Source organism: Rhineura floridana, chromosome 1 (genome assembly GCF_030035675.1).
Source record: "Rhineura floridana isolate rRhiFlo1 chromosome 1, rRhiFlo1.hap2, whole genome shotgun sequence".
NCBI lineage: Eukaryota > Metazoa > Chordata > Lepidosauria > Squamata > Rhineuridae > Rhineura > Rhineura floridana.
This window is the reverse complement of record NC_084480.1, coordinates 246,572,128-246,592,239: the sequence shown is the minus strand read 5'-3', so window position 1 is coordinate 246,592,239 and position 20,112 is coordinate 246,572,128. Positions and strand designations below refer to the sequence as shown.

At 42.1% G+C, this 20,112-nt stretch overlaps 1 protein-coding gene across 2 annotated transcripts in view; it reads right to left on the bottom strand.

Moving 5' to 3' along the window:
* LAMA3 (laminin subunit alpha 3) overlaps positions 1-20,112 on the bottom strand; it is a 207,480-nt gene that overhangs the window by 107,621 nt on the left and 79,747 nt on the right. For both annotated transcript variants that reach the window (XM_061596969.1, XM_061596976.1), the window contains exons 29-36: positions 18,179-18,276; positions 16,871-17,048; positions 14,351-14,477; positions 14,116-14,255; positions 12,380-12,495; positions 12,079-12,290; positions 5,006-5,210; positions 1,274-1,418 (exon numbers count right to left, since the gene is read on the bottom strand). In XM_061596969.1, the coding sequence (XP_061452953.1) occupies positions 1,274-1,418; positions 5,006-5,210; positions 12,079-12,290; positions 12,380-12,495; positions 14,116-14,255; positions 14,351-14,477; positions 16,871-17,048; positions 18,179-18,276 (1,221 nt within the window). The remainder of the gene's footprint in view (positions 1-1,273; positions 1,419-5,005; positions 5,211-12,078; positions 12,291-12,379; positions 12,496-14,115; positions 14,256-14,350; positions 14,478-16,870; positions 17,049-18,178; positions 18,277-20,112) is intronic.

The window sequence follows — 20,112 nt, the reverse complement described above, 5'->3', positions numbered from 1 at the left end:
TAGAGATGCATGTCATCAGCATACTGATGGCAATGAACTCCCAAACTCCGGATGACTGCACCCAACGGTTTCATGTAGATGTTGAACAGCACGGGGGACAGAACTGACCCCTGCGGAACCCCATACTGGAGAGTCCAGAGTGCCGAGCAATGTTCCCCAAGCACCACCTTCTGGAGGCGACCCACCGAGCAGGAGCGGAACCACCTCAGTGCAGTCCCTCCCACTCCCAACTCAGCCAGTCTTCCCAGAAGGATACCATGGTCAGTGGTATCGAAAGCCTCTGAGAGATCAAGGATAATAAACAGAGTCACACTCCTCCTGTCTCTCTCCCGACAGAGGTCATCATACAGGGCGACCAAGGCTGTTTCCATGCCAAAACCAAGCCTGAAGCCTGCCTGAAATGGATCCACATAATAGGTCTCATCCAAGAGTGTCTGGAACTGGCCTACGACCACTCATTCAAGGACCTTGCCCTGGAATGGAACATTTGCTACCAGCCTATAGTTATTAAGATTTTCTGGGTTCAGGGAGGGTATCTTCAGGAGTGGTCTCACTACCACCTCTTTCAGACAGCTACTGAAAGAGCTGCACTGGTTGCCAATTTACTACCAGGCCAGGTTCAAGGTACTTGTGTTAAGTCACTAAACAACTTGGGCCCAAAGTATCTTAAAGATCACCTGACTCCCTATGTTTTATTTATTTATTTATTTAAAATATTTCTATCCCGCCCTTCTACCCTATAATAGGTTCCATCTCAATCACTGAGATCTTCTGATGGGGTACTCTTAGTGCTGCCGAAGGGACAAATGCTTTAGTGTGGCAGGCTCTGCCCTGAGGAACACCCTACCAATAAAGGTTTGGCAGAAACCATTCCTTCTTTCTTTCAGGGGTCTCCTGAAAACTGAACTTTTTAAACAGGCCTTTTAATAGGAATTTTCTTTTCCAGCCAATGCAGCACTTATGGATGCTTTTGTTATTGTTTTTAATTATGTTTGTATTGGTTTTTAACACTATCATGTTTTTGTATTTTGTAAGGCCACCTTGATATACTTTTATGAATGTGTAGCTTATAAATATTTAAATAAACGAACAAATAATAAAATTACCCTTAATTTCAGGATATGGTGATCCAGGCAACAGCAATTCTATACCTCTAATTAATAATTTTATTACTCCTTAAGAAATTATAGGAATGGTAATTATCACTAGTTAAATAAGGACAAACTGCTAGCAATTATAATCACACCAACATCTGAATGCAAAAGCACCTGACCTTACAAAGGCAAACTCCTGTCTGTGGATGACAAACAGTTGGTTCTGTTCCTTCTCTGTTACATTTGCAGAGCTTGCAGTTGGGAAAACCATAGGAACCAGGAGCACAGTGATCACACCGTCGGCCAGTTATTCCTAAGCGACACCTTCAGCAACAAGATAAAGCCCCAAAATAATCTCTGTAAAAGGTTTGCTTTTAGGGGATAGAGTGAGGTAAAGACTGTATGTAATAATATTAAAATCCTACACAAATGCTACAGGAACACTGGAAGAGTAGATTAACTTTTTTTTTAAGGGCCTTGGAATAAAATGTGGTTGACTTGAGTATATGGATGGAAACTAAGAGGGTTCTTATAGCTTGATTGGAGAATTTTGCGAGGGTGTTGTTTCTGGCATTACAGTACAGCGGAGAAGCTATGCCTAGCAGAATTTTCCCTTCTATGCCAAAGGGCCAAACTACACATGATGCAGGAGTTCTGTTATCAAGGATCTCCCATTTTTGTTTTGTTTTGTTTGATTGGGGAAACTGTTGTGGGAAGGTGATGTCTATCTCTTTCCTAATATGTTGTTTCTTCGGTCTAAATCAAGGCTGAGCAATCTTTTTTGCTCTGTAGGCCAGATCCTTATCTGATCATAGTCTCATAGGTTGAATTTCACAGGCCTGGACCACCTATCTGTCAATCATGTGATGTCACAATGTGTCCTGCACGGTGCTTGAAAGTGTCTGAGGCTTTGGCTTTACTGCCCATCAGCTGATGGACAGTAGAACTGGAACCTGTTTTCCCTTGCCAATGCACAGTCAGGAGGGCACTTTAAGAGTCCTGATTGTGCACTGGCAGCCGCATCTCTACCTGCCCCACACCTGACATCACAAATGACACCAAGTGTGAGGTGGAAGGCATGTTTGGAGAAAATGGCCTTGTGACCCAAATTTGAACCCCAGGCAAGCCAGGTTTGGCTTACAGACTGGAGGTTCTCACCCCTGACCAAAATCCTCCCACCCAGGGTATCTGTTATGCTGCATCTTTGGCACTTGAAATATTAACGTATTTATTTTTACATAAGAATTCATGGGCCAGTGCCCAAGTCATCAGTTCCTTCTCTATGGTACCGTTATGTTTTCCTCATGTGGAACTAATAGCAGGTTCACAGGGACAATTTAGTTTGAGGAAATTGTCCGTGGGGGGGGGTAAGAGCAATCCCCCCAGTCTCATTTGCCCAGTCTTCAAAGCAGCTGCAGGGGGCTGCTGATTATTTTAAAAAAACACCAGGTGATTTTGATCATGGATATTCTGCATCATGTTTAGCTTGGCCTTAAAGGTATAGGAATTCATTCCAAGCCTGGAGCTGGTTAATAATGTTATCTCTTTGGACACTGAACTAGTGATATGAACCGAGGTCTTCGCCTTTATCATCAATCTTGCATTTTGGATTAAGCTGAGTGAAAGCACAGTGCTCCAAAAACTTTACTTATGTCATAATATGTAATAATTACCTTACAGTCTTTCCATTCTCAGGTCACTATTATTCCCATTTATTGGTGGGAAGCCAAGGCAGAGAATGATTTGGCTTTTCACCAAATCTGTGACTGAGTGGGACTTTTAAAGCAATCAGATCCAAAGGGCGTGTATGGCCTACTAAATAACACTGCAGATGTTTGAGCTATGGCAGGCTGTTTAATAAACAAGTGTATAAGGTCAGTCTCTGTCAGCAAATAAATGCCTATAATGCATCACTGAAATATCACACTATATTGTCATATAGCACAGTGTTTCTTAGGTATAATACAGGTGTTTAGAAGTGTCAGCTATAGCCCAATGCCGTTCTTCAAGTACCGTCTGATTTATTAAAACTATTTGTAGTCTGTCACAGAGATATACAACAGTGACATTTTTATGTGTGAATGTGACAGATTAGCCTGTGGGACCAAACAAGGTTCAAAGCTCTGATTGAAGCATACATACGGCAAGTAAGAGAAGAGCACTCTATATGGGTGAGGCACAATATGCATAGTGTTTATGTGTATTATCCATGCATCTTGATGATAAAAGCGAATTTGCACATTAAATTAGGACCTTGAGCTTTGGGGCATTGCATAGGTCTGACTTTCTCACTCATCTCATCTTTACTGTTGGCGGTCATTGACCAGCCATACAGGTACAAGTGTTTAAATGCAGAAAGGCAGAAGAATTACATATAAACAAGTACACAAATTAAATTATATAACATATATAAACAACTTGAGAAAATAAAATCTGGTATACTAAAGTTAAAATGCATTAACCATCTGTTTCCTTATAGCACATGCTAAAGGACAAATATTTGCCACTTTAAAAGTTATTTTGTTTCTCAAATCTGAGAGAAGGAAGGAGGTATAGCATGTGTCAGATCTACCTGGTACGTTTTTTAGAATTGGAACAATATAAAAGGAATGAATGTCCTTATAATATGAACAGTGTAACAGGACATGAGTGACTGATTCAACCTCGCCCATTTGGCATGGGCAGATGTGTTGGGAATAAGGAACGTGCAAATATCTCCCCTCCAACAAGGCTGATGGTAAAGAGTTAAAACGAGCCAGTGTAAAGCTCTACGATACTTAGGGATCTTCAGAGCATAAAGATGGGCTTCAGGGGCAAGATTCTTATTGTAATTTCTCATTGTGACTTTCTTACTCACAAAAATACAATTGCTCACTTGAAACCCATGTGCTTAACGTTTTGCAAAGAGCATATAAAAGGGCATATAGAGACTGCAACCTGAAACTAACAATTTTTTTAAAAAGGATCGCACCATTATGATTAACTTTGATCAAAGAGCATTCACTCCCATTAAAACCACTGTTTTAAAGTGCTCTAATGTGCAAATGGTGCTCCCCACCTTCAAGACTTCCCTATTCATTTTTACTGAATGGGCACTGTTTTGCATACTATAAAAGAACTATGTCAGCTTAAATTAGTTCCATTTTAAGTTGATTGTACATCATTGACTTTTTATTTTACAAGAATATGGTAAAACTCTATACCATCCTGGGCTCCTACTGGGGGAAAGGGTGGGATATAAATCTAAATAATAATAATAATAATAATAATACCACAGATATTTTGTTCCTAATAAGCCACATAGAGAGAGCAATTATGTGATGTATGTATTAAATAAATGAGGAAAAAAGGTGTGGCCAAGGTGCACCCTGCAAAAATAGTGAATGAACTTTTCCACTACTGCACCATCAATAAATCCACTGTGTGACACACCAGCAGCTGGCAAGGCTTCTGCTGCCAAACAATGGACAAAGGACAAAAATGATCCAATGATTTTATCATCAGACATTCTGAGATAGCTGTGGAAGCACAGCAGTTGCCTGGCCAGCAGGCATGTGGCTGCTAACTGGCCAGTAGTGCCCAGCAATGTATGCTGGGTGCTGCAGCCCAGTCAGAAATCAGTGCCGGTATGTCCTAGCCTAACAGCCCCATTTCCAATTGCCTCCTGTTTAAATTCCTAGAAAAGAGTATCAACAATTAAGCATATTGTCTCCCACAAATTGTTTCTCAGAGGAAACCAACCTCTTAGCGCACATTAAAACTTTTCAGAAGCAAATCAACACTGCATACATTCCTATCCCGATATTTCTAAGAAAAGGGCTTCTTGTCCCACCGTACCTCCCTCCCTTACAAATTCTTCCTGAATGGGAAAATTCATAACCTTCAAATGTAACCTGATAATATGGACTTACTTGCATTGCCCAACAATTTTGTCACATTCAGGATTCACTGGATTAATAACTCCTTTGCTTGAGCAATTGCAGCCCTCACAGCCAGTGAGGGGATGATAACCGAAGTGCTGCCTCACACACACTTCACATCTGGGCTTAACAGTTTGAGGGGGACAAATACACTTCCCAGTGATGTCATCACAAAGTCGCCGCCCACAGCTGCATGCTGGGATTGGAGGGACCATTGAACAAATGAGTCATATTGTATACATACATGTTAGTCTACATTTGAACAGAAGTTGAAATCTGCTATTTTCCTTCATATTAGCTTTAGTCTGTCATCTAAGTGTCTTCAAAATGTTTTTGAAAGTGAATATCAGAACATACATATACTACAGTAAGTAGTTATTTAGGACAAGTGCTAGGCTTTTCCTTCATACTTTTTAGATCAGGTTTTCAAATAACAAACACAAAAACACACAACAAACAAGACATTAAAAAACACAACAGGCCAACATTTCAGGCATTATCTCTTCAAGTACTGGGCAGAACATGAATATGTCATTCTAGTGCCAGGATTTTTTTGAGGTGCCGGACAAAAAAGACTTGCAGTACTCACAAACTTGGGAAGACAGCACTGCTACCCACCCCCTGTTTCTCTCTAGGCAGCTGCCCAATGTGCTTTTCTTAGCTCTCTGATGCCCTTCTCTAAATCAGCTTCGTGACAGCATAAGACTTACAATTTAAGTCAGGTAAGAGACAATGGTGAGAAGACAGGATGCCAAATAACAACTGTAGCTACATAATAAACAACTTTTTGGGAACATACACCTTCTTGCCTTATTTGGGGACCTTGAAAGATCCTAACTTAGGAGTGGTCTCTGGCCAAATGTTGTCCCTAGATTCTCAGGTGATAGTGGCTGCATTGGAAGCAAAGACCGCATTTGCACAATTACATTTCATACGCCAGCTCCATCCTTTCCAGAGGCAGTCTGATTTGGCAACAGTCATCAAAGTATTAGTCACATCACATTTAGACTACTGCAGTGTGCTGTACGTGGCACTGCCCTTGAAAATCTGGAAGTTTCAATTGGTGCAATATGCAGTAGTAAGACTGCTAACCAGTGCACAGTAGTGGAAATATATTTATATTACTCAGATACTGAAAGATCTGAACTTGTCACCATTTGTTTTCTGGGCTTGATTCAAGGTATTGGTTTTAACCTTTAAAACCCTTAACAGCTAAGGGCCTGGCTACCTAAGGGACCACTTGTCTCATTATGAACCTGTTCATTCATTAAGATCTGCAGGAGAGGCCCTTTTCAGGATACTGCCACCTACAGATGCCTATCAAGACAGGTATTCTTCTGTGTTGCTCCCAGACTGGGGAATGCACTCCGTTCAGAGTTGCACTTGGTCACCACTCTCTCAGCTTTTAGAAAAGGTGTGAAGACACATTTTTTAATTGGGTCTTTTGAATCATTTTAGTACTGCTGCTTATGATGTTATTAATAAATCTTTATTGCTTTAGTGCCTGCAAGAGGAAGGGGAACACCACCATCCCTTCTAGGGAAAGAGAGCTGTTTGCTGCTGCTTGCCTGCCTGCCTGCTTGCTTGCTGCTGCTGCTCAGCTACCACCACCACCACCCTTTCCCGGTTGGACTTCTGCTCTGCGGGGGGGCACGCCTTGCAGGACCAGGCTCCAAGTAACTCAGCCAGCTGTGGCTGATTTTTTCCACCTCTCCCTTCTCTGGAGGGGATACATAAGCCGGCTGGCTGAGGTGGCTCCTGCTTTGTCTGCCTTTTTCTGGGTCTTCAGTTATGTGCCTGGGAGAGAGGACTCAGAGCCAAGTGGGGAGATTTGAGGGGGCCCCAATTAGTGTAGTGACGGGTAGAGGGAGATATGGCATTGTGAGGAGGACTTGCCAGGTCCTCCCCACACCCGCAGGTTTCTTGGTTGCCCTGTCAGCCAGCTCTCAGGCCTCCGGATGCTGCTGCTAAATACCAGATCGGTGCATAATAAGATCTCCCTCATTCACAATTTAATTGTGGATGAGGCAGCCGATCTGGCATGTATAACCGAGACCTGGGTGGGTGAGCAGGGAGGAGTCAGTCTCTCCCAGCTATGTCCACCAGGGTATCTGGTCCAGCATCAGGGTAGACCTGAGGGTTGGGGAGGGGGGGTTGTTGTGGTCTATAGGAGCTCCATCTTCCTCTGCAAGCACCCTGTCCATGTGATTACTGGTCTGGAGTGTTTGCACCTTATGTTGGGTCAGCGGGACAGACTGGGGATTCTGTTGGTGTACCACCCACCCAGCTGCCCAACAGACTCCCTAGCTGAGCTGACGGAGGTGGTCTCGGGTGTACTGTTGAGATCCCCCAGACTGTTGGTTCTGGGGGATGTCAACATCCATGCTGAGGCCACCTTATCCGGGGCAGCTCAGGATTTCATGGTCTCCATGACACCCATGGGACTGTCCCAATATGCCATTGGCCCAACACATGTAGCAGGGCATACTCTAGATTTGGTTTTTGCATCTAGACATGGAGTTGGTGATCTGAATGTGGGGGGCCTTACATCAGTCCCTCTGTCATGGACGGATCACTGCTTGCTGAAGTTTAGACTTACAGCAGCTTTTCCTCTCTGCAAGGGTGGGGGACCTATTAAGTTGGTCCACCCCCAGAGAGTAATGGATCCGGATGGTTTCCAAAGGGCTCTGGGGAGTTTTCCAGCTGATAGGGCTGGCGCTCCTGTCGAAACCCTGGTTGAACTGTGGAATACAGAAATGACCCGGGCGGTTGACATGATTGCTCCTGACCGCCCTCTCCTGTGTAGAGCTCGTACGGCTCCATGGTATACCCCAGAGGTGAGAGCGATGAAACAATATAGGAGACGGCTTGAGTGCAGATGGAGACGAACTCCTAGTGGATGCAATTATACACTAGTAAGTGCCTATGGTAAGCTGTATTTAGGGGCAGTGGGGGCAGCAAAAAACCAATATTTTGCTGCCACTATCAAATCATCAATTTGCCGCCCAGCAGAGCTGTTCAAGATTGTCCGGGGGCTATTAAACTCTGGCCCCAGGGACATGGTAGAACCATCTGAGGCCCACTGTAATGAATTTGCTAGGCACTTCCAGGATAAAATCTTTAGCATCCGCCAGGACTTAGACTCCAGTGTTATAGCAGGTGAATCAAGCGAGGTATCCAGAGCACAGCCTTGTCCCAATTTCTTGGATGAGTTTCAGTTGGTGCAGCTTGAGGACGTTGACAAGGTGCTCGGACAGGTTCGTGCAACCACTTCTGTGCTGGATCCTTGTCCTTCTTGGCTAATAAAAGCTAGCAGGGATGGAACAGCCAGCTGGGCCCGGAAAGTTATTAATGTCTCTCTGCGAGAGGGGGTGGTCCCTGGCTGCCTCAAAGAGGCAGTAGTGAGACCACTCCTGAAGAGGCCGTCCCTGGACCCAGAAAATCTTAATAACTATAGGCTGGTAGCAAATGTTCCATTCCTGGACAAGGTCCTGGAACAAGTGGTTGCAGGCCAGCTCCAGACACTCTTGGATGAGACCGATTATCTGGATCCATTTCAGTCGGGTTTCAGGCCGGGTTTTGGCACGGAAACAGCCTTGGTCGCCCTGTATGATGACCTTTGTCGGGAGAGAGACAGGGGGAGTGTGACTCTGTTGATTCTCCTTGATCTCTCAGTGCCTTTCGATACCACCGACCATAGTATCCTTCTGGGGAGACTGGCTGAGTTGGGAGTGGGAGGGACTGCATTGCTGTGGTTCCGCTCCTACTCCAGAAGGTGGTGCTTGGGGAACATTGCTCGGCACCCTGGACTCTCCAGTATGGGGTTCCGCAGCGGTCATTCTGTCCCCCATGCTGTTCAACATCTACATGAAACTGTTTGGTGCAGTCATCCGGAGCTTTGGAGTGCGTTGCCATCAGTATGCTGATGACACGCAGCTCTATTTCTCCTTTTCATCTTCTTCAGGTGAGGCTGTCAATGTGCTGAATGGACTGGATGAGGGCTAATAAACTGAGGCTCAATCCAGACAAGACTGAGATGATGCTAGTGGGTGGTTCTTCTGACCAGATGGTGGATGTCCAACCTGTCCTGGATGGGGTTGCACTCCCCCTGAAGGAGCAGGTTCGTAGCTTGGGGGTTCTCCTAGAACCATCTCTGTCACTTGAGGCTCAGGTAGTCTCGGTGGCACGGAGTGCCTTCTACCAACTTCGGTTGGTGGCCCAACTACGTCCCTATCTGGACAGGGATAACCTGGCTTCAGTTGTCCATGCTGTGGTAACCTCCAAATTGTGGTGTGCCACAGGGCTCTATCCTCTCTCCCATGCTATTTAACATCTATATGAAGCCGCTGGGGGCAATCATCAGGAGATTTGGGCTGCAGTGTCATCAATATGCGGATGACACTCAGCTCTATCTCTCGTTTAAATCTTCACCAGAGTTGGCTGTGGAGACCTTGTCCAAGTGCCTGGAATCCGTGAGTGGATGGATGGGAAGGAACAAGCTGAAGTTGAACCCTGATAAGACCGAGGTACTACTTGTGGGGGACAAGAGAAGGCTGGGCGACACTGACCTGAAGTTCAACGGGGTGAGTCTACCCCTAAAGGACCAGGTCCGCAGCCTTGGGGTTGTGCTTGATTCCAGGCTGTCCATGGAGGCTCAGATTTCGGCAGTGAGCCGGGCAGCCTGGTACCAACTACACCTCATACGAAAGCTGCAACCCTACCTTCCTGTTCACCAGCTCCCACTAGTGGTACACGCCCTGGTCACCTCTCGTTTGGACTACTGTAATGCGCTCTACGTGGGGTTACCCTTGAAAACGGTCTGGAAATTACAACTGATACAAAATGCGGCGGCTCGACTACTTACGAATAGTCGCCACCGAGATCACATCACACCAGTGTTGTTCGACCTACACTGGTTACCAGTTGTTTTCCGAGCCCAATTCAAGGTGTTGGTATTGACCTTTAAATCCCTACACGGTTTCGGCCCAGTTTATCTCACGGAGCGCCTTCAACGCCACCAATTATGCCGCCCGACAAGATCGGCCACACAGGGCCTTCTCTCAATCCCGCCAACAAAAACAGCCAGATTGGCGGGTACTAGAGAGAGGGCATTCTCAGTGGCGGCCCCCACTCTTTGGAACTCCCTCCCACAAGATCTCCGGCACGCCTCTTCCCTAAATGTGTTTCGGAAAGCCTTAAAGACCTGGCTCTTTCAGCAGGCCTTCGGGGTATCCGGGGAGGGTTAATTGTTATAACTGTAATGCCTCCTGCCCAGTTTTAATATTGTTGCTGCAGATGTATTGTTTTTATATTGTATTATTATATTTTATCAATTGTATTCTAACAAATTTGTAAGTCGCCTAGAGTGGCCATCGGCCAGATAGGCGACGAAGAAATTAAATTTATTATTATTTATTATTAGATTACTGCAATACACTCTACGTGGGAATGCCTTTGAAGACAGTTCGGAAACTGCAGCTTGTGCAAAATGCAGTGGCCAGATTGGTAACAGGGACCAGACGGTCCGAACATATAAAACCGATTCTGGCCCGCTTGCATTGGCTGCCTGCATGTTTCCGAGCTCGATTCAAGGTGCTGGTTTTGACCTATAAAGCCTTATACGGCTTGGGACCACAATACCTGATGGAACGCCTCTCCTGACACGAACCCACCCGTACGCTACGTTCAAGATCAAAGGCCCTCCTCCAGGTGCCTACTCCAAGGGAAACTCGGAGGGTGGCAACAAGGGAGAGGGCCTTCTCAGTGGTGGCCCCCAAATTGACGAGGTGTGCCTGGCGTCAACACTGTTATCTTTTTGGCGCCAGGTCAAGACTTTCCTCTTCTCCCAGGCATTTTAGCATGTGTTTTAAATTGTTTTTATTTTGTTTTAAATTTTAAAATTGTGTTTTAAATTGTTTTTAAAATATGTGTTTTAAATTGTATAGTTGTTTTGATGTTTTTGATTGCTGTAAACCACCCAAACAGCTTTGGCTATGGGGCAGTATACAAGTGCAATAAATAAATAAATAAATTTATGATGTTGTTTTATTGATTTGATTTGTTGTAAACTGTCTTGATTGGTTTACCAAAGGCAGTATAAAAATATTAAACACAAATAGCAAATAAATTTGGTGTTACTATGGCTGCACTTGGACATCATGTTAAACTATGCTAAAGTAAGACACAAAAGAGACTAGCATCTTCTTGGGCTTGCATGCTCCCCCTCCCCCCCTTCCTCCTGTGTGGCTGGGAGGAAAACATAAGATCATAAGTAGAGCCCTGCTGGTTTGGGACAAAGGCCCATCTAGTCCAACCAGATGCCATGGGAAGCCCACAAGCAGAACCCAAATGCAACAGTACTCTCCTCACCCATGATTCCCAGCAACTGGTATTCAGAGGCATGCTGTCTCTGGCAGTGCACATAGAACATAGCCATCATGGCTAGTACCCATTGATAGTACAGTAGTAACTATTGGCTAGTAGCCATTGAGGAGAAGTTTGGAAGACTCCCATACTATCCAGACACATAGTTAACGTTAACTATGGCTACAAGCCAATTTCAGAAACTATTGTTCTGAACTTAGCATGGTTAACATTAATCACAGTTTGTGAGTCTAAATAACAAGACAAACTTTGATTAACCAAAAGCAGAACTGAAAGCTTTTGAATTTCTTCTCGCAGCTACATGGAAGAAGAGGAGTAGAAAGGGAGTAGGTATATCCAGGAGAATACTAGGCTCATTCACATCTTTGTAAACCATAGTTTAGCATGACCTTCTGTATCACAAGGATGTACAATATAATAATTTCTCAAAACAATCACAAAGAAAGCACACTTGATGCTCTTCATGGAATCAGTAAATGTCATACCTGCTCTAATCTTGGTTTTGATATTTTTTAAAAAACTGGATATTGGTGATCAGTGATGGGACAGGCTATAAACATTAGAGAAAATTCTTATATAAAGACTTAAATGAAATGCAAAATGAAAAAGTGTTTGAGCAACATTCAAGAAAACTAATGCAGCATGTGACCTTTCCCAACGGTTATAAATGACATACTTACGTTTGCAAAATGGAAATCCATAATAGCCTGTTCGACACCTGCTACATCGGCGGCCAATGACGTGTTGCCTGCAATTGCACTGCCCTCCCTTAGGGTTGCAAGCACGACTGGTCGCACCATTTCTGTGGCAATTGCAAGGCAGTGCCCCATCATTGTAGGCAGCTACAAGTGACCTTGCAGAAGTTCTGCAGAATTCTGAGGAAGTTGCAGGGCTGTCAACAGGGGGAAAAATATAAAAGCACCTGATATTTAGAATCTGCCCTGTGTCTAGTTTGCCCTGAATTTGGAGAGGCTGACTTACTTAATATAAAAACTGTTTCCACCACATTGGCTGATGAAATCAAATGACTTGTCCACAGTATCTCTGTGAAGAAGCCTAGAACTGTAGCTGTCAGCTGGAACAGCCAGGACATGTTCCTTTAAAAATGACAAGGAAATGAAATTGTATGTTTTAGAGGTGGGGAACATTAAGCACAAATATTCAAATGCTGTTTCCAAATTCTATTCATGTCAATAGTATGTGTATTCAGGCACAAGACAATTGCATCACACCTATATGGGCTACAGGAAAGAAAGGACCTTAAAAAGATAAATTTTATTTAGTTAAACATTTCTTATACCACTCTTCATTCAAAAAATCCCAGGGTGATTTACAACTGCTCATTAAACCTGATAATACAAGATAAACAAATAAAACAAATCACAGCAGAAATGGAAAATATATCAGAGCCTGAGAAAATCAAGAAGCCTTTCACTGCTGCCTAGAAGACATTAATGTAAGGACCATGTGAGCTTCCCTGGGAAAGAGTTCCACAAGTAGGACATCACATCAAAGAAGTCATCTCCTCTATTGCCACCTAAATGGACGAAGCTAGTGCTAAGTTTTGATTTATAAAGCCTTACACGGTGCGGGACCACAATACCTGGCGGAACGCCTCTCCCGATATGAACCTACCCGCTCACTACGTTCAACATCTAAGGCCCTCCTCCGAGCTCCGACTCACAGGGAAGCTCGGAGGGTGGTAACAAGATCTAGGGCCTTTTCAGTGGTTGCCCCCGAATTATGGAACAGTCTTCTCGATGAGGTGCGCCTGGTGCCTACACTTTTATCTTTTAGGCGCCAGGTTAAAACCTTTTTATTCTCCCAGGCATTTTAACCTATTTGTGTTTTTAATCTATCTTGGTTATTTACTTGTTTAATACTGTATATTTTACTGTTTTTGTGATTTTATTGTATTTTATCCATGTTGTGCACCGCCCTGAGAGCCCTTGGGCTGTGGGCGGTATATAAATCGAACAAAATAAAATAAATAAATAAATAAATAAAATAAAGCATCCTGAGGAGATCCTCTGAGGATCAAGCAAAATGATGTGGGAGAAGACATTCCTTCAAAATATCCAGGTCCCAAAGGCTTTAAAGGTGAGAAACAGCACTTTGAATTGTGTTTGGAAACTGACCAGAAGCCAGTGGAGCCCTTTAAGGACTGGTGTGATATGTTCCCCACACCTGGTCTCATTTGCTACCATAGTGGCTGTATTTTGAACTACGTGCAGTTCTGAGAAGTCTTCAAGGGCAGCCCCACATACACTGACTACAACAGTCTAAACTAGAGGTTACCAGAGCATGAATAACTGTATTTATTTACCAACTCATTAAAAAATTATCATGGCAATCTGCAATATAAGTATTAAAATATCATAGAATTATAAAAACATAAAATACTATAATTAGACTATTTCTATCCAGATAAAGGAAATCTGAAAGACAGCAGCATCAGCTGCAAACATTTTGTTCAACCAGGTGTTCTAAATAACTTATGTCTTATGGTCTGGTCCTCTTAATTTTTTTAAAATAAACAAGACTGTATTTTTAGTATTTTATGTAACTTTTTAATTTTTATTCTAATAGCTTTTATTGTTTTATAATGTATTTTAATTTTTTGTTTTATGTGCTGCACAATGAAGTTATGAAATGGATGACAATATAAATTTAGTTAGTTAATTTAATTTAATAGTTTTGAATATAACAAAACCTACCAACATGAGCATTTTTCCATGAGGAATTTTTACAGTTACTGAAATATCATGCTGAGAGACACCAAGTTCAATCTGATTTTCAGCCATCACCAAACCTCGGCATCCAGCAATATGCGGACAAAATGAAGCATTATAAGAACCTAAATCAGACAAAAGAAAAAACATGACATCAAATCTGTGAGAACTCAAAATGTGCTAAAAAAAAAACCCAAAACCAATGTAAAATCCAGTTCACCTGACCAGAGTCGTCCTCCATCCACAGTCACATCAACAAGAAATGTTGGATTCTCTGACTGGTAAAAATGTATGAGAAACACATATCTACCCAAATGTGTCACTCTTCCACTCAGAATTATTTGGTTCTGTAGACATAAATAAGTTTATTTATTATTTAATATTTTATTTATTAAATTTATATCCCACCCTTTCTCCCAGAAGGAGTCCAAAGCGGCAAACAAAACACTAAAAACACTCTAAAACATCTTTTTAAAAAAAGACTTACAAATATTAAAACAAAACATCTTTAAAAACAAAAACGAAAAAAAGCTTTACAAAATCTTAAAAAGCAATTCCAACACAAATGCAGACTGGGATAAGGTCTCTATTTAAAAGGCTTGTTGAAAGAGGAAGGTCTTCAGTAGGCACCAAAAAGGTAATAGAGATGGCACCTGTCTAATATTTAAGGTGAGGGAATTCCAAAGAGTAGGTGCCACTACACTAAAAGTACGCTTCCTATGTTGTGCAGAACCTCCTGATAAGATGGTACCTGCAGGATGTTCTCACCTGCAGAGGGCAGTGATCAACTGGGTAAATATAAATTTAGTGTGTTGAAATGCTGGGCTTTAATCTGCTGGTATTCAAAGTGGGGCAGTGTCCAAACACCATCATTTCACATACTCAGTTTCACATTGCTCAGTTTAGCACAACTAAAAGTGCTGGAAGGTGCCCCATAGAAAGGAATGTATAGCTGAGCAGGATTTTAACAGACAAATCCTGGAAATCTCTTGTTGAATTCTCACTTTGCTATTTCCCAGATAGCCACTTGGACCTAAAAGGCTGCAGAAAGAGAAAAAGCTGGTTCTTCATGTGGCTTGTGGTATAAGGTGTACTCAATAGAAAAAGAAGAACTGTCCATAAAGGCAGAGAAACAGGTGGTTACTTCTTTCAAGGGGAACAGGAGGTCAACACTTTTGAGCTTTCCGTGCCAGCTAAAGACAGGCCTTCACTGTATTTAATGTCAGATTGATTGCTGTGATTATTTTGATTGCACTTTACTTGCCTCTGTTTTTATATTGTTGATTTTTGTGGATAGATTATGTTTTAACTTGTAACTTGCTTTGAAATTGTTTGCAATGTTTTTTTATAAAATAAATACATGGTGTGAACAATTCATTATTTTGAATTTCTCTAGAGAGTTGCATGAACTCCCATTGCTGGTAAAAATAATCAAATACCAGCAAGCAGAATTCTCAAGCAGCTGCTGGGATGCCAGCACCAACATTGGGCAGATGCCTGATCTGGAGGGTCACTCATGCCAGACAGCTAGGTCTTGGAGCTGCCTACCATTTTTATTTTCCACTGTACCTCCAATATGATTCATGTATTGGTAACCTAAAGACTTGATTATTGCAATGCACTCTATGGGGGACTACCTTTGCACCTAAGCCTGAAGCTCTAGCGGGTACAAAATACTGTGGTTAGGCTGTTGATGGGGACAGACTGCCGCGAGCATATAACTCAGGTGCTTAAAAACTTGCACTGGTTGCCCATATGTTACTGGGCCAAATTCAAGGTTCTTGTATTTATTTATAAGGCCCTAAATATCTTGGCTCCAGGGTATGTTAAGGACCACTTGATCCATTATATCATGACCTGATCACTAAGATCATTGGGAGAGTCTTGGTTGGTGGCCCCCCCATGGCTCAGATGCACAGCTCATAACTACCAGAGGCTGTGCATTCAGTGTTGTGGGCCCAAGCCTATGTAATTTTCTCCCAAGTGAGATTAGAAAGGTACCCTCCTAACTGAACGTCAGGAGCATGACAAATATTTTCTTATTCCAGTAGGCATTCTAAAATAGTGTTCAGGTTTCTCTTTGGTTTTATGCTGAACTTTTAAAAAAATTCTCTGTACAGTTTATTTTTATGTACACTACTTAGAAATGCTAATTATTAAGCAGAATATAAATCCTTAAATAAAATGAATAAATAAATGCAGTTTCAGGATATTGTGGGAAATCAAGATGGTGGCACCAAGCTACCTGTCTCTCACTGCAGCACTGCTGCTGGCGCCACCAAGAAAACCCAGGATCCACCTACTGTATGTAGGTGGATGTCTAGCAGGGGGCACATTGCTGAGGACCTTCTCAAACCTGCAGCTGGGAAGAGATGCACAAACTCTCACCCGGAGAGTACAGAAGAAATGAAAAGCCAGGAAGCATGAATCATGCTTCCCATCTCCACCACCGCCACTAAGATGTAATGTTCAATCATGGTCAGAGAAAGAAACAAGATCACAACAGCAAATGGGCAAATGTTAAAATAAAATATGACCTTAAAAGGAATCAATGTTATTTCAGCAAGAGCTGAGCAAAAGCTCCAGGCCAACACTTTGCAAACTAATTAAGAGACGCACCTACAGTTCTGCAAGAATTCATGTGCATGTCAGGTAAGATGAATGCTTACAAATCAATGGGCATAAACATACCCACGTCTGTGCTGGACTATGACCTATGTGTAATTCAAAATGTAATTACCTGTGAAGAAGTCAAAATTACTGCATTAGTTGTGTGAGTACCATATGGCAAAGGAGAACTCAGTGACTCCTGATGGACCACATTTCTTTGCATTCCTGCAACCTGTCCATCCCTCAGAGCATCCAAAACCATGGCTACAGGAGGTGTTTCATAATACTGCGAGGGAATGCACAAAGCACTTTAAAAGGGAGAAAGAATAAAATCATTTATGAATTCACAGGAAAGCAAGTTCAAATGTGAAGTACATAAATTGTATTTCATTCTCAATTTGTATACTGCATTTCTATACTACTGTACTCAACCTCATTTACTATCCATAGAAATGACAAAACATATAAACAAAACTCACATTGTCATGCTATTTAATAATTCAAAATTTAACTAAAAACACAGACAGAATTCATTTCACATAAAGCATTATGACAGGATATCAACAAAAAACAGTGCATGACAATAGAACAAAATCTTCCTTTCAATTTATAATTATATATAATTATGAAATAATTATAGACAACCAAGACAGCAAACATACAGTATCTAAAATGACACAGGCTATGCAAAATCACTAGATTTCCTTCCAAATGCTCACATAGTGTAGTTAAGAAAACAGAAAATTGGTACAGAATACTAACAAAATGTCTAAGTAAACATTTATGGCCTAAGGAGAATTGTACCTATATACAATGTACTAATAGTGAGACAATTTGGGTCCTTATGTAGCCAAAATGGTACCACCCATGCACAAGAGGGAGATATCAGCAGGACTGGGGGAACCAAGTTTTTTTAATATGAAAAAACTTTAAAAGGGATGGGAAATCCTCCAACAGCTCAGTGAGGTCTGAGCATGTTTAGTGAGCATAGAACGCTGACTGACTGTTTCAAGGGGTGGGATGGAAAACTGGAAAGTAAGGAAGAAATGGGGAAGGCTTGGCTGACTGGGTAGCATTTTGAATATAAGTACTCCACACTGCAATGCTTTGTTATAGGTCCCTCTTGTTTCACCTAAGGCAAAATTTAAGGTAAACTTGAGAGTCCATTTTAGAACAAACAGAAGTTTGGGAGAAAGATAAAATAATTAAGATTAGTCAAATTTCTCAAGGGAGTTTTGCTTTTGCCCATCTCTAGGTAAAGCCTTGCCCATTTCTACTAAGCATGATTGAGATTGAATTATTTGTATTTCAGAATATGTAGAGTGGCAGGCAGCAGCCTTGTTGTATCATGCATATTGAAGTTATTTCCAGGGCAGAGAAACTCTTGAAATCTTAAAGAGTTCTTTTGAGAGAAATGAAAGGAAAGAAAGCACTTTACCTTGAATCAGCTGAATGGCCAGATGTGGCAATGCAATATACTTTAGGTTCCACATACTCTAGAGAAAAGTCTTCCAGTGGAATAATGCAAGCTTTGTGCTAGGAAACAAAAGACAGAGCATGCTTCAATATTTGCTACAATATTTGCTATTTGTAACTGGGGAGGAGGAAGGAAAGGAAGCAATTCAGTACAACAAAGAGGCAATGTAGATTGTGGAGACCTTTAAACAGAGGACTTGTAAGCTGCTGGATCCTGCCAAGAAACAGGAAGGCAGAGCTAAAAATCCCTTTCCATGGCCACAGGGCTTTCTGTAGTCTCTTACACTCATTAGAAGGATTTGTGCAAGTCAGCCATGAGTGCAATGTGGTTGGCAGAGAGCTGCTACTATACCATTCATTCATTCATTTGCAATCACTCATGGCCAAGTAAGATTGTCTTCCAAAATAAGGTCTTTAAGTGACTGTGGAGGCCAATTCTGGATCCACACAGCCTCCCACAGGGAGGACATAGGTTTCCAGATGGAAGATGGTCACAATGAGGATTTGTTTGACATGCCTTCTGCTTAGCTAATTTGTCCCATTCGCCCTGTATTCATGCTTCTTCAAAGTCCACAGCACCTTTGATAATAGCCAACCTCCATTTGGGACATTCATGGGCCAAGACTTCTCAGTTCTCAATGCTCATGTTACATTTTTTTAGATTCGCTTTAAGAACATCTTTAAACCTCTTTTGCTGTCCATCAATGTTCCATTTTCCATCCTTAAGTTGGGAGTAAAGTAGCTGCTTTGGAAGATGGTGATTAGGCATTCGAACAACATGGCCAGTCCAGTGAAACTGATGTTGAAGGATCATTGTTTCAACACTGGTAGTCTTTGCTTCTTCCAAAATGCTAACATTAGTCCATCTGTCTTCCCAAGTAATTTGCAGAATTTTCCGGAGGCAGCGTTGGTGGAGTCTTTCAAGAAGCTGGGAGTGGCATTTATAAATGGTGCATGATTCATAGGTGTACAGTAATGTCGGTAGTACAATGGCTTTGTAAATAAGCATTTTGGTCTCCCTGCAAATATCCTGATCCTCGAACACTCTACACTTCATTCGGGAGAATGCGGCACTTGCAGAGCTCAGATGATGTTGAATTTCAGCATCGATGTCAGCTTTTACAGAGAGATGGCTGCCAAGATAGGAGAAGTGATCAACGTTCTCCAGCGTCACACCGTTAAGCTGGATTGATGGTGCTACAAAGGGACTAATTTGCACCTGTTGATGAAGCATTTTGGTTTTTTTAATATTAAGTGAGAGCCCAGGCTTTCCATATGCTTCTGCAAAGACATTTAGGATAGTTTGAAGATCCTTCTCTGAATGTGCGGAGACTAAATTATCATCAGCATATTGAAGTTCTATGACAGAGGTTGACATACCATGTAATACCATTACATGGGATTAAAAGTGCATACTGTTGACAGTTACTCATGCTGTATTGCCTTGGACAGCTCATTAGTCTTTACTAAGAACAGAAGCAAAAGAAGCATTTAGCCTGCTTTTACTGCACATGGACAGTAAAATTATTCATGCTGATGCCATTTATTCAAGGCTGATTGCATTCCTGTGCTACTGTAGAATGTAGACTCTGTTCCAGAATTCGGCGCACAGGAAATCTCAACTTTTTATTTAAAAAAGCACACTTCTAGCCCTCATGAATTCAAAGAAATGTCTGAAAATGCATGAGCAGTATCTATTAGAAGGATATAATCCTGTATCCCATAGAGGTTCTCCTTGAGATAAGTTGGATAAATTCATGCAATACAAAGACTGCAGCTAAAGGCTCAGAAACAAAAGGGGACTTCTTCTGAGTACTCCATGTTCCATCTCTTGGAGAAGATGACTTACCCTTCATTGGAAGCAGGACCTTCTCAGTAGCACTTCTAGAACTGAGA